The sequence below is a fragment of the Lactuca saligna genome, chromosome 3, assembly GCF_052625555.1.
Source record: "Lactuca saligna cultivar CGN05327 chromosome 3, ASM5262555v1, whole genome shotgun sequence".
Lineage (NCBI taxonomy): Eukaryota > Viridiplantae > Streptophyta > Magnoliopsida > Asterales > Asteraceae > Lactuca > Lactuca saligna.
The window spans coordinates 95,147,707-95,163,849 of record NC_136419.1 but is presented as its reverse complement, the minus strand read 5'-3'; the positions used below and the strand labels follow the sequence as shown (position 1 = coordinate 95,163,849).

The window sequence follows — 16,143 nt, the reverse complement described above, 5'->3', positions numbered from 1 at the left end:
ATTTTGGTGATTAAATAAGAGAGATTATTTATGAGTTTGTTTATCGCCTTTTTCAATTATTTATTCTTATGTTTCGATTTGCATGTTTTACTTCCTGAATGATTTGATTCTTTTAAACTTCATAGTCGCTCATAATTTTGGAAGTAAGTAGTGAATGAAGACTATCATGAATGGGATTGTATGGAGATTACACATAGCAATGGTGTTGCTATAACATTCATGAGTTCTTAGAATAATGGAGATTTTGAGTATTGGATAAACCCACGCTCAAAGAATTACTTTATGGATTCTATCACGGGGTAATTCTGAGATGGTAATATCTTATATTCTTAAAAGAAAGATATATGAGTTGTAATTTTACAAGTTAGTTGTATATTGGTATTGCGAAAACGCATCAGTAACTTGATGTTATAAAACGTAGTGGTATGTATGATTTGGTAAGTAAAGGATACAAACATATGAGTCAAAGTTTATTCGTTTATTTTGCCTTAACCAGAAAAGCAATATCTTCGGGCCCATCGGTGATTTGGTGTTGATTTATAGTGTTGAGCCTAGCCAGGACTGAATTGATGCGTTCAATTAGAAGTTTTATGACATCATCACAAATTGGGAAATTGGGAAACTTAATTTTGGGCAATGAGATTGATTCTAATCGGTGTCTCGTGTCGATATGATATCTTGTAGAATGAATGAATATTGATCACTTATCTTAAGATTAATGTTTGATCAGATCAGAGATTAGATTTGCTTTAGGAAGCATCCTTTGCTATTTAATTTAGAAGTTATATTGGCAATTTTAGTTACAGACTTATCCAAGTGGGAGACTGTTGGATTAGGTGTCTAAGCCAATAACTAAATTTGTATATACTTAAACTGTTAGCAAAGTCCTTTTGGATTGCCCTCAAACCTGATAATTGGAAATGATGACTTTTAGAGAAAGAGAGACTGATTTATCGATTTATTACATGATTAATTAATAGCAATAAACAATTTCTTAATATATTATGAGAATAATATACTAATTATAAATACTATTATTTAATTTAAAATTAATCATAAATTAATTATGATTAATTGGATTAATTAAAAGTGTAATGACCTAAGTTGTAATTTTTTAATATTTGAACAAAAGACATTTCAAAACCTTCCTAGGGTTTGGATGGTTTTGGAAGCATCTTCTAGGTATCAGAAATATTCGTTGAAGATAAATAGGAAAAAAAAGATAATTACCTAATTTGAAATAATAATATTATATTCAAATTAGGGTTTAGTGCAACTATAAATAAGTCATGCCTTCATATTTTTGTCCATTCATACCTTTAGAAGGATAGCCGAAAATTGCCTCCCATTTCCCCTCTCTTCAAGTTCCTTAGTTGTCTGGGTTTGGAAGTGAACAACCAGAGGTGCAAAACTTATGGTGCTTGCTTCCAATGGTTTTTGAAGAAATATTGGTTTGATTTGTTAGATACAACAAATCAAAAGACATGTAACTTCCCCTTATGAATTTCAAATTCATGAGGGTTATAATAGTTTTGTTTAATTCAAAGTATGTTGCCTTTATGTGAATGAAATAGACCCATTTAGGTTGCATATGCCTAAATTCTTAATTGTTACGTATTTTCCCTTTTAAGCATTGTTGTTGTAACCTAAATAACTCATCAATAACATAGCTATAAAATGGAATAAGGCATTAACATTTAATTTATATGGATCCAATTTATGACATTCATTGGTGTTAGATATGTACTCCATCATATAGTATTCAAATTTTTGATGCATCTATTTTAGAGTTTGCTTAAGTGAAATACTAGCTTCATAAGTTTACACACTTTTGCTTCTTTCCATAAGAAAATACAAACATTAGGAAGATAGTTCTATGCATATTTATACTTATAAATCTTAGTTTAGAAGCTTAACTTCATATCCACATGATATACTTCTATATTTTGAAAACTTAAAACTTAAAAGTTAAAATGACAACATTTTAAAGGAAGAGGTAGTCATTCTCTCCAAAACTCGTTCAACCCATTACAACATCATTTTTCTCCTTTCTCTTCCATATTTCTCAACCCACAACACATGAAACATTATCTTTCCCAACTCACTCAATTAAAAAACATACAAAACAACTAAGATACAAGTTTTAATTCACATGGTATGAGAGAGAGAGAGAGAGAGAGAGAGAGAGAGAGAGAGAGAGAGAGAGAGAGAGAGAGAGAGAGAGAGAGAAAACATCCTACATAAGAAAATAAAGCCCAAACATCACAAAATAGAAGTCTATACATGCAAGCAATAACAATATCACACGAAACTAGTCACAATAAATTCTCGGCCAAAAAGTTTGTTCGGTTTATTTGGGTATTGATCCTCGCATCTCGAAATAATTAACATAAAGTGTTCCACAATATTTGTTTGAATACCCTGGAGGTGTTTTATTCGACCAATTGGGGTTTTAAAATTAGTTCACATTTCCTTTTTGTATTTAAATATTCAACCAACAATTATTATTACTAAATTATTTGGTATCTATGGGCATAAATCACAAATCAAACCTGAAATACCCAATTTAGTAAATTGCAACATGAATTTAGTTTGGGCTTTGGTTTTAATACAAATCTAATTGTAGTCATTATAGAGGCATTTTATAATCCTCAAAACTTACAAAATCACTAACCTTTTTGACTTAGGTAGAAAGTACTACTAAACAAAGTTCATGACTAGATAAAAGTCTTTTAATAACTAATTTATTTTAAGAGGCATCACATATTTTTGCTTTCTTTTTCCAATCAGCTAGTAAGCAGAAGATAAAAAAACCAACCGATCTAGTTGGGCTTAGATCTCATTAATTATGCTAAAAAGCCCAATGTAGGTCCTATAGAACCAAACAAATTTTTTTTTTTTTGAAAGAAGCCAATTATGCAAACTCATGTTATGAAAAGCCCAATGAACCATTGTTTTGTACCCATTTGTTTTTGTTTAATTTTTTGTTAATTTCTTTTGTTAAATCCAATTAGTTTTATGCAAAGGTGTTTCTTAAATGGAGAGGAACAATTGGACTCAAAACCACTTATAAATGTTATCGGTGTTTGTTGCGCATTATGTGGGATATGAAGAATTCCAGTGGATTATGAAGAAGTTGTCGCAGGTGGCTACGAACAACGCTGGGTGGAATAAGGTATAGTATCTATTGAACCTCCGATGAAGGTGTTTGAAGGTGATCCAGCTAATTTTTGATGATGATAATCGACACTTTTACATATTTCGGCGATTTTGTGGTGGAATTAATAAAATTAAAAACAATTAATAGTATACATTCAAAATAAAACAATAATCCAATAAGATAGTATTTATTATATTAAAATTACAATAAATAAAAAGTAATATTTCAATAAATTAATAATTCAAAAAAAATTACAAAAATTAATAATCCAATAATGTATTATTTATTATGATGCAAATATTATATATTAAAAATAATATTTGTTGATATATAATAATCTAATAAAAAAATTGCTCAAACAAAAAGAAATGATAAAAAGAGTCAACTAAAACAAATTAATAATCCAATAAAATAATGTTTCGTAAAATGTAATAATCTCATAACATAATATTTATTATGATATAAATATTATATATAAAAAAACTATATGTACTGATATATAATAATTCAATAAAAAGAATTACTTCGATAAAAAAATTTTAAAAAATAATTAGCTAAAATAAAATAATAATCCAATAAAACAACATTTAGTATATGAAGAAAATAATAAATTGAACGTAATAATACAATAAAAAATAATTAAAATTACAAAATTTAACTAAAAAAATTGATAATCCAAATATTTATTATGATATAAATATTATATATTAAAAACTATATGTATTGATATATAGTAATTTAATAAAAAAAATTACTCCAACAATTTTTTTTTTTAAATCAACTAAAATAAATTAATAATCCAATAAAAAATATTTATTAATATATAGTATTATATGACAAAATTGCAAAAATGGTCCCTGTGTTTGGCAAAATTATGCGACTTTGGTCCAAAACGATAGTTTGATGCACCACTGGTCCAAAATTGGATTTTTCCATTGTTTTTGGTCCCTCCCATTCACTTCCGTCCATATACTCCGTTACATACAATAAAGACCGGGGTATTTTCGTCTTTCCACCTCCATATCATCGATTACCGCCATATTGAATGATATACACAGTTAATGACCCTTCACTCTACTCTACGCACTAAACCCAACTTGTTGATCGAAAACCCTAACCGTTCATTGAAATCTTGCATTTGATCATCAACCGCAATCGTAAGTTTGAATCCACGAGGATGGTCCAAATGTGGGAAATCAGGCCAAGAAATCAGTGTTTTGATGCAATCCGAATTTACGGTAACGTACTCTGTTTCTTACATATTTCTTTGAAACAAAAAAAAATCTTTTACAATCCATATAAAGTAATGTTTTTTTGGTTTGGTTCATGATTTTTACAGAAGGATATCCCACGATGTTCACTATTGAGCTCCATCATGGAGGGAGGTTCACAAAATTCCCAGGGATAAGCTACATTGAAGGAAAATTAGACCACATTGACTTGGTAGACATGGATGAGTTCTCTGTGCATGAGTTGGACGAGGTGATGCTGAAGCTTGGTTATGATGTACCACTAGTCATTTACTACCACTATCAATTGCCAAATGGAGATTTGGAGTTTGGTCTTAGAGCTCTAGGGAATGATATTGATGTACTTAGTCTTGCACAATACATTGAACATCATAAGATCATCAAGGTATACACTGAACATAATGAAACTAAGTTACTTACATACTTTATGTCTCCAAGAGTTAAACCTAGGGTCATAATTGAGGAAATAGCAGATGATGTGCCCACTGCAACTGTTGGTGATCAAGATGTCCCAAATCTTGAATTGTGTTTAGTAAGATATGAGACACCCGAATACAATTCAAATAAGAGATTGAGGTTAGTTGATGGGAGTCAATCATGTAGTAAGAAATTGTGTTTCAACTTGGAACACACTGCAACTGTTGGTGATCAAGATGCACATGTTGAAATTGGTAATGAAGGTGCAAATATTAGTGAGTAAGGTGCAACTATTAGTGGTCAAGATACACATGTTGAAATTGGTAATGAAGGAGCAAATGTTAGTGATCAAGGTGCAGCTGTTGGTAATCAAGATACAGAAGTTCATGATCAAGGTGCAAATGTTGGTGACCAAGAAGTAAATACAAGAGAGTTTGATACCTTTGATGACCAACCATTTCAATTTGAAGACTTTGATCCTTTCTTTGATCAATATACTTTTAATGATGGTAATGATCAGAGTATGGGTGTTGGTGCAGAACTTGGCACAGGACTAGGGGAAGTTCAATTTGAAAGTGAGGGAGTTTGTGAAGGACTTGGTGAAGGAGGTAGTGAAGGTGGTAGTGAAGGGAGTGAGGAAGACAGTGATTTTCTTGAAGATGAAGAAAACTATGTAAGTGATATTGAGGTGGACATGAGTGATTTCTATATGAATGTTGATCTAGATGTTGAATATGTTGACAGAGGAAAAGGTGTTGAGACTGAAAATGAAGTTGTTGATACAGAAGATGTTGAAGATGTTGAAGTAATTGATAATGATGAATGGGACTCATTAGGTGAAGATAGTGATGATGAAAGAAGGAAAGCAATATTAAAACAGATGGTGAAGGAGAAGAAGTGCTCTCTTGGTGAAGTCCATACAGTTACTTTTCAAGTGGGTCAAAAGTATAAAAGTAAAAAGGAAATTAAGAACAAAGTCAACAAACTTGCCATTGAGACTAGAAGGAATCTTGGCTTCAAGAAAAACGACAAAACAAGGCTTAGGGTTGTGTGTAAAGGTAATGTACCTAATGTAAATGCAAGTGGGGTAGGTAAGGGCAATAAATTAAATTGTTCTTGGTCAATGCAGACTTCACGGTCAAAAGATAGTGATTATTGGTATGTGAAAACTTTACTGGACAAACATACTTGTGTTCAAACTAGAAAACTTAGGGCTTGCACTGCGAAGTATATATCTGCAGAAATCTTAGACATGGTCGAGTCTAACCCTACAGTACCCCTTCGAAGAATTCAAGAGCAAGTTCAGAAGAGGCTTCAAGTTGGTGTGTCCATACACAAAGTACAGAGAGCAAAAGCAACAGCTACAAAGCAAGTGAGTGGTGACTACACAAAGCAATACGAGGTGTTAAGAGATTATCTTATGGAACTACAAGCAACTAATGTGGGTACAACTGTGAAGCTTGAGGTTGTTAATGAGCCTAACAGTACTAGAGAAACAAGGCAGTTTAAAAGGGTGTATATTTGCTTAGGGGCATTAAAGAAAGGGTTTAAAGCAGGTTTAAGAGATATTCTGGGACTAGATGGTGCTTTTATGAAAGGACCCTTTCCAGGCCAAGTACTCACAGCAGTTGGATTGGATTCAAACAACGGCATATACCCACTTGCATATGCCATTGTTGAGACTGAAAATATGAGTAGCTGGAAATGGTTTCTAGAATGCTTGGGAGATGACTTAGAGTTGTGCTCAAATTCTAACTTTACTTTCATGAGTGATAGACAAAAGGTACTATTTTCTTCTTTTTGTATTACTAATAGTTTATTTGTATATGATTGTTGCAATGATTATGTGAAATAATCCTTACAGGGACTCTTACCTGCTATAGCACAACTATACCCACAGGCTGAGCATCGATTCTGTCTAAGACATATTTATGAGAACATGAGGAAAAAATGGAAAACAAAAGAGTATAAAGATCACTTATGGCAGTGTGCAATAGCAACCACAGTACCAGAATTTGAACACTACATGAATGAACTTAACAAGTTTGATAAGGATGCTTTTGAGTGGTTGAAGAAAATCCCCCCTCACCATTAGGCCAGAAGCCACTTTTCAGGTTACATTCCCTAACTTAGGTGAAGCTTTACTAGTGCTCATTGTATATGGTTTAGTTCATATAATTTTCTTGTTTAATACAGGCAGAGCAGGATCAGATATATTGCTCAACAATTTATGTGAGGTTTTCAACAGTAAGCTTATTCATGGTAGGAATAAGCCCATCATAAGTTGTCTTGAGTACATCAGGCAGTACCTTATGAAGAGGATTTGCAATGTGAAGAAAGTGATGTCCAAAGCTCCAGGTTCACTCACTCCAACAACATCAAAGTTACTTGAGAGAAATAGGGAAGCTTCAGTCCAATATAGAGCTAGATGGAATGGGACTGCAAAGTATGAAGTTTATGGTCCTTGGCATGACCAGCATGTGGTTGACATGAAAAATATGTCATGTACATGTAGAAGGTGGGAATTGAATGGGATTCCATGCAGGCATGCCATAGCTACAATACATGAAATGGCTGATAGTGGAGACAAAGTTGGGGAGCTTTACACTTATGTTAACAAAGTGTATTGGCTTCAAACATGGAATGAAGCTTACTCTTACACTGTGGACCCTATAAAGGGTAGAGCCATGTGGCCAAAAAGTACCTGTCCATTTCAATTAACACCACCACCACATCACAATCAACCTGGGAGACCTAACACCAAGAGAAAGAGAAGTGCAGATGAAAAATATGATAAACAGATGCAAAATCATGGTGCAGGTGAACCTGAAAAACTTACCAGAAAGTTTGTTAGTGTTAGGTGTGGGAAATGCAACAATAGGGGTCATAACTCAAGGACGTGCAAGGGTCAAGGTGGGAATGCAGGAAGAAATGAAGGAGGGAATGCAGGAAGCAGTCAAGGAGGGAATGCATGATGCAGTCAAGGAGGGAATGGAGGTAGCAGTCAATGAAGGAATTAGTGTATTTTGTTTAAAAACTTATCTTTTGGTTTAGCACAACTTTTGTGCATTTGGATGTAATGGTTTAAAACTAGTTTGTTGTAATGGTTTTATTTTGGTCTTTTAGCCCTTTTGGTCATGAAACTAATGTCAACCTTTTGTCATTGTTGAAGAATGATGTTTATGGTTTATACCAACTGTTGGTTGTCATGTTTATGGAACACATTTTTGGTTATAAGAACTGTTTTCTGAAACAACAAATATACATTAACATTCGGTGATAACTGCAATACATTGTCATTATATCCTTGAAAAGGTTACAAATTTCTGAAGTTGTCCAAAATAACCCTAAACTGATATTACATTATCAAATACCAAAAACTACCACATTCCCTAGTTACAATTTCATAAGACAAAAAGCACCCAAAAATTACATGCAACTACAGGGGTCCCTAATTGCTTATTACTAAATGAAAAGCACCCAAACCACCACAAATAGTAACCAACTTGCAAACAAACACATCTTCAATCTTGCCACTTAATAGTTTACATTGTTGATATTCCTCAATAATCCGGGTATTATCAACATAGATCGTGCACACATGGGAGGATCAATCCATCCTAAGAATCGGCATCTGGAACCCTTCACATAAAAAAATAAACCCTAAACATGAGGGTGATTTTCCAAAATGAGGGTAAAATAGCAAAATCGAACACTTACCTTTTGAGGGCAGGAAAGAAACCTCCGACCAGGGTTTGCTGATGTCCAGGAGGTGCGAACCACCGCTTCCCTACCACAGAAACACATCACCATTTTAATTTTTGATCTCTAAGAAATTGTGAACACAGAGTAGGAAGACTATGAAGCTCGTGAAGTTGAAGAAGGAAGAGTGATGTAGCTCTGCTTTTATTTTGAATAAGGTTGCAAAAAAGGTCCTTGTATGTGGAAAGACGAAAATACCCTGGTCTTTATTGCATGTAACGGAGTATATGGACGGAAGTGAATGGGAGGGACCAAAAACAATGGAAAAATCCAATTTTGGACCAGTGGTGCATCAAACTATCGTTTTGGACCAAAGTCGCATAATTTTGCCAAACACAGGGACCATTTTTTTGAATGTATTAAATTATTTATATCATAATAAACATTATATAAATACTATATATCAATACATATATCAATACATATAGTTTTCAATATATATATTATATATTAAAATATTTATTATATATCAATACATATATAGTATTTTAATATATAATATTTATGCGACTTTAATATAAATATAGTTTTTAATATATAAATATTATGATATAAATATTGATATATAATATTATGTATCAATACATATAGTTTCGTAAAATAATGTTTTTAATATATAATATTTGCATTATTACAAAAATTATATATGATGCAAATATTATGTATCAATACATATAGTTTCGTAAAAAAAATTACAAAAATTAATAATCCAATAATGTATTATTTATTATGATGCAAATATTATATATTAAAAATAATATTTGTTGATATATAATAATCTAATAAAAAAATTGCTCAAACAAAAAGAAATGATAAAAAGAGTCAACTAAAAGAGTCAAAAAGAAATGTATACTATATTAATACATATAAATATTATATATCAATACATATAGTTTTTAATATATAATATTTATATCATAATAAATATTTGGATTATCAATTTTTTTAGTTAAATTTTGTAATTTTAATTATTTTTTATTGTATTATTACGTTCAATTTATTATTTTCTTCATATACTAAATGTTGTTTTATTGGATTATTAATTTATTTTAGCTAATTATTTTTTTAAATTTTTTTATCGAAGTAATTCTTTTTATTGAATTATTATATATCAGTACATATAGTTTTTTTTATATATAATATTTATATCATAATAAATATTATGTTATGAGATTATTACATTTTACGAAACATTATTTTATTGGATTATTAATTTGTTTTAGTTGATTCTTTTTATCATTTTTTATTAGATTATTATATATCAACAAATATTATTTTTAATATATAATATTTGCATCATAATAAATAATACATTATTGGATTATTAATTTTTGTAATTTTTTTTTGAATTATTAATTTATTGAAATATTACTTTTTATTTATTATAATTTTAATATAATAAATACTATCTTATTGGATTATTGTTTTATTTTGAATGTATACTATTAATTGTTTTTAATTTTATTAGTTCCACCACAAAATCGCCGAAATATGTAAAAGTGTCGATTATCATCATCAAAAAATAGCTGGATCACCTCCAAACACCTTCATCGGAGGTTCAATAGATACTATACCTTATTCCACCCAGCGTTGTTCGTAGCCACCTGCGACAACTTCTTCATAATCCATTGGAATCATTCATATCCCACATAATGCGCAACAAACACCGATAACATTTATAAGTGGTGGTGGTGACCGAGTGATGGTGGTGGTATTTTCCCAATGGTTTCTCATTATAAGGTAGATGAAATGAAAGTGTTTGGCAACGATCCTAACGATTTCGATGATGAGAGACCAAGATTTTGCGTATCCCATGACTTTGTGGTGGAACCAATAAAATTAACAAGAACTACTATTATAATCCGATAAAATAATATTTAGTATATGAAGAAAATAATAAATTAAAAGTAATAATCCAACAAAAAATATTAAAAAAAAAAACAAATTACAAAAAATAACTAAAAGATAATAATAATCCAATAATATAATATTTATTATGATATAAATATTATATATTAAAAACTATATATGTTGATATATAATAATTCAATAAAAAATAATTACATTGACAATTTTTTTCCAAAAAAGAATTAGGTAAAATAAATTAATAATCCAATAAAACAATATTTAGTATATGAAGAAAATAATAAATTAAAAGAAATAAAAGAAATAATCCAATAAAAATAATTAAAAAAAAAGAATTAAAAATATTAACTAAAAGAAATTAATAATCCAATAATATAATATTTATTATTATGATATAAATATTATATATTAAAAACTATATGTATTGATATATAATAACTCAATAAAAAGAATTACTCTAACAAAAAAAATCAAAAAAAAAAATCAACTATAATAAATTAATAATCCAATAAAACAATGTTTGTTAGTATATAATATTATATATTAATAATAATATTTATTAAAATATAATACTTCAATAAAATAAAAAAGAATGTATGCAAAAATGGTCCTTATGTTATGGTATATGACAAAATTGCGAAAATGGTTCCTGGGTAAAATTATCATTTTAAAAAAGTTAACAGCCAACCAGTTAAACTTAACGGATGAGGGACCAAAACCACAATAAAACTTGTTGAAAAGGACCAAATCTGCAACTTTTCAAACGTTTGGACCATAACCACATAAAATAAGAAACCACGGGGACCATTTTTGCAATTTTGTCTCAACACAATATCAAGAAGAAACCATTGAGTTTTAAAATTCGATTATAGGGGAATAGTGGTTGATAAAGATGCGAAGATGGAAACTGCAATTCTTTTTTTTTTTTTTTTTTTTTTTTTTTTTTTTTTTTTTCTGTAATTAACAAATCGTTATTCAAATTTTCATTTTATTTTTTGGACAATTTAATTTTTATCTTATAAGTTAAAACCAATGCAAAATAATAATTCGGGTTGTTTGGACATCATTCAAAAAACTTAATTTCCTAACTATGTAGTTAAATTCAACTTGTATGGTTGAAGAATCTGATTTTATCTGAATATTGGACATCGCTACCATTAATTATAAAAATTATATTCTCCTATAACTGTAAAATTTATAATTTATAATAATGAATATATGATCACCTAGACTGAAATTGTCTTACGGTGAGTGTTGCATATAACATACGTTTACGATGTTTGCAATTTCATTATTTGGTTTTACTAATTGAGATTTTTTGTTAATTGGTTTTTAATATAGTGGTTTTATTTCATCAAATGTTAAATGGGGGCATTTTGTTTTTATTTTGGCAAGCGGAATATATACATTAATAGTTTGAATTATTTAAATATTATTGAATAAAAACAAGTGGTAAAGTTATTCGTTTCTTGCTATTAATATATATTTTTTGGAAGAAATTAATATAAGTCGCCTTTTTAGAAAAGCAAGTCCAATATTTTCTTTCTTCTTTCTTAACCAAGGAAAATCACCTCAAAATACGGCTTTTGCTCCTAAATTTTTACAGGAAAATTACACAAAACCCCATGTATTTAAGGTCTAGTTCTAGAAAATTTATCTTTTTTGTCCATTTTTTTTCCCAAATTAAACCTATCTACATAGATTTAATGGTTACCTATAACCCTTTGATTAAATGGCAATTTTATTTGCTAATAAGTAGGTAGCATTGCGTGAGAAGGAATGTAATTGCCGGTCTCTACTTAATGCTTGGATTACAAACAAAATCAAATTGATATCTGTCCTCAATTCTAGTATGGACGAGTCATTTTTGTTTGGGTTTTTTCCTTTTGTATGTGGGTTTTGACAACAAAAACATTTTTACAAAGTAGAATGCTATAAATGACGGTTTCTAGAAGAAAAAAAAATGATAGAAAAGTTTTTTTTTTTTTTACTTACCGTTTGCCCAATATTTTATTTATCTAACCTTATAATTTTATGTGGCCAAACAAATTATTTGAAATTTGAATATTTACAGCAAATATGTTTGAATTTTCAGAAAAAAAAACAAAAAGAAGATTAACTACATTATTAACATGCAAAATAATAAATACAAGAAAAAATTATGTCAAAAACTAAAAGCCATGAAACTCGAAACAACATTCACATAATGTGACATCAACTTTGACATTCAAAGTCAATAAATAAATAAAATAAAAAAAGGACTAAAGTGGCATTTAGCGGTGGAAAAGTAGCATACAACTTTTTTTTTTTTTTTTTTTTTTTTTTTTAATTTAAAATTATCAAAGTCAAGATTACAAACGGTAAATTGGATGTTACAACTCTCCTCAGATCAATCAGAATATAATCTAGGGAAATCACTAAGGAATCAATTTGAATATAATCTAGGGAATCACTAAGGAATCATCAGCCATACACTTCTGCAATTGAGAGACATGAAATGTGTTGTGAATCTGGCTAAGCTCGGCAGGTAGATCCATTTTATACACAAACATGCCCACCCGAGAAACAATCTTGAAAGGTCTAATTAATATGGAGCATAACTTGCCTGATTCCGAAACCAGATGACACCTATCCAAGGTGACACATTCAGAAACATAAGATCTCCTACCTTAAACTCACGATCAAAACGACGTCGATCAACATAACTCTTCAGCCTGCTCTGCACGGTCTTGAGCACCACCTGGGTGTTCTCCATCACCAGCTAAGCAACCACACCCCAAAAAATCAGAGTTCTACACCTCCTCTCGTAAAGCAACCCAAAGGGTGCCATACCAATGCATGTGTGATAACTATCTTTGTAGGATAACTCGGCCAAAAGAAGAGAGGTATCCTAGCTCCCACCAAAATCTAACACACACGCATACAACATATCCTCAAGGGTGTAGATGGTCCGCTCACTATTTCCATAAGTCTGCAGTTGGTAAGCAGTATTGAAAAGCAATCAAGTACCAAAATCCTCGTGAAACTTCCTCCAAAACCTTTAAGTAAAGCGAACACCGTGATTAGAAACAACTGAAACTGACACCCCGTGCCGTGAAACCATCTCCTTGATATAGATCTTGGCCAACTTTTCTACGGATTAACTCTCTTGAGCGAGATGAAGTGAGCGCTCTTGATCAAATGGTCAATTATAAACCATATAGAACCTACCCCGCGTGTCTTCCTTAAGAACCTCATGATGAAATCCGTAGTGATCTCCTCCTACTTCCATATGGGAATGGGTAGCGGATGCATCTTTCTATGGGGTGTCTAATGTCTGCCCTTAACTTTCTGGTAAGTCAAGCACCTCTCTACATACCACGCTATCTCCCTCTTCATACATGGCCGCTAATAACTTACTATCAAGTCTTTATACATCCTCGTGGCCCGTGGATGGATCGAAAACTTCGACTTGTGAGCTTCCTCCAACATAGTCTACCTAAACCTACCAGAAACAGGCTCCCATACCCTGCTGTACTGAGTCAACAAACGTTGACTACATATAGAAAATAAAGGAATTGGACCCCTAATCTTCTTTTTTCTTCCAATTTTTCCTCTTCAAACCCTCAACTCGTGCCTCCTTGATCAAATCTAACAAGGGTGAAGTGATCTTCATCCTCAAACACAAGAATTGAATAAGATTACTAGTCGTCATGCGACTCAAAGTATCGGCCATGCATTTTCCTTCCTAAGATGATACAAAATCTCACAATTGTAATCTTTCACCGCATCCAACCATTTACGTTGCCTTATATTCAGATTCGACTAATCTATCAAGTATCTCTAACTCTTTTGATCCATGTAAATGGTACACCGGACCCCATACAAATAATGTCGCCAATTCTTGTTGGAGAACACCTAAATAAAACCAACCTCTTAGTTGTTGATATTGATAGATGTAACACTGCATGGTAGAAACTATTGTCCTTAAAGGTTTTTGCGTTTCTCTGAATTTCTAAGCTTCAAAGTAAAACCCAAAATTTGATGTAGAATATCATTTGTTCCAACATATATGGAAGAAGTGATCAAAGAAATGTTAATACTTGGAAAATAGAAGAACTGGAGTTTGCAGTTACAAATATCACAAAGGCAGAGGGGGGGGGGGGGGGGGAGCGAAAGGCAAATTTCATTGTTTTGGATAAAGATTTAGTAGAGCTATGTTTATAGTTGTAGAAACCGTAGAAAGCAGCAAATAATCGGATATGTTATAATAACGACCCTATCACGGCTCACCACATGTCACATCGAGTCGATCCTTATTTGTGGAGGCTTCCTCTCCCAAAAAAAACTTGATTTTGGAGGCTTTTAGATGGTTCAATGAGTTTATCCACGAAGTAAAAAGAAGTCAACTTCAAGTCAACATGGATCAGGGTCGGTCCAACCAAATCGACCTGAACTTGCCAAAAATGAAAGATCCTCAACTCCCAGTGATAGGGGCGTTGTGTGAAGTTCTATATGCGCCTAATTCACGCCATGTTGTGCACTCATGTCTATGGATAGACTAGATGTGTGTGTGAGCTTGGTACATCTCTTTTCTCTTAATAAAGCATTTGATGGCCTAGCAACCGAAAAAGCTTATATCTTTAGTTCCTTGCCCACTAATGTGAGATACGTGGAACTTTCCAACTTGAAATTTACCACTAAATTTCTAACAATATTTATATCCATAGTATACCTTGTAACTATATGAGAAATAATCTAATTTTTTGTTGACAGGCATATGTACACCAACATGTAAGGGAAAATATGACAAGTATATGTTCATTAAGTAGTTTAAAAACTATCTTTTAAGCTTCCAAATATTTTAAAACATGAAATTAAGGTCTCTACTTTCCAAAATGGAGTAGTTTGTTCAAAGTGCAAGAGAAAATCAATTAATAAAAAATAGAAGTTCAAAGTGATACCACTATATAAATATGGTCTTCTAAAAGACCTATTTTTCCTCAATCTTCATCTTCATGAATCCTTAATATGAACACATGTCAAAAATACACGAGTTATGCTTAAAGACTAGTGAAGCTTTTAGTGAAAGATCTTTATGCCCAAGAGTCATTATAGAATGATATTACTAATGACATATGATCTTATAGGGTTACACATTATACCAATTTACTACTAATTCATTATTTATTAGAGTAATTTTGATTATTAATAAATATCAACACTTGTATTTAATTAGAAAATTATTATTTTATGAAACTAAAATTTACCATCATAGTGGGAATTATTGTTTCTATGAAAAGAGAATACAAACTAGCAAATAAAATATGGCATTATTATTAATTTTGGATAAAACATTTTGGCCACTTAGAGTAACCATCTTGTTACATTACAACTAGCTAGTTAGAGCTTGAGTGGACACCACACCACAAATCCACTCACTATCACCAAAACCATACCCCCTTCCATGAGGTTAGAGGTTGAGTGTGGTATTGCTTATTACTTCCATTCTTGTCATAAAATAGTCTCATGTTTTCATTAATGGTTTGGTTTGACTTAGTACTATGAGATTGATTCTAATCCATGTCTCATGTTCATATGATATCTTGTAGAATGAAGAAATAACTAATCGCTTATCATAGGGCTAATGCTTGATTTAAATCAGAGTTCGACAGTGGCTAAGGAAAGCACACTTTACTGTTTAGTTCA

At 31.1% G+C, this 16,143-nt stretch overlaps 1 protein-coding gene across 1 annotated transcript; it reads left to right on the top strand.

Annotated features, from left to right (window-relative positions):
* Window positions 1–7,139: 7,139 nt before the first annotated feature.
* Window positions 7,140–7,802, top strand: LOC145035797 (uncharacterized). The gene has a single exon (XM_078984308.1). The coding sequence runs from the start codon at window positions 7,140–7,142 to the stop codon at window positions 7,800–7,802; it is 663 nt and encodes a 220-aa protein (XP_078840434.1).
* The last annotated feature ends 8,341 nt before the right edge of the window (window positions 7,803–16,143 follow it).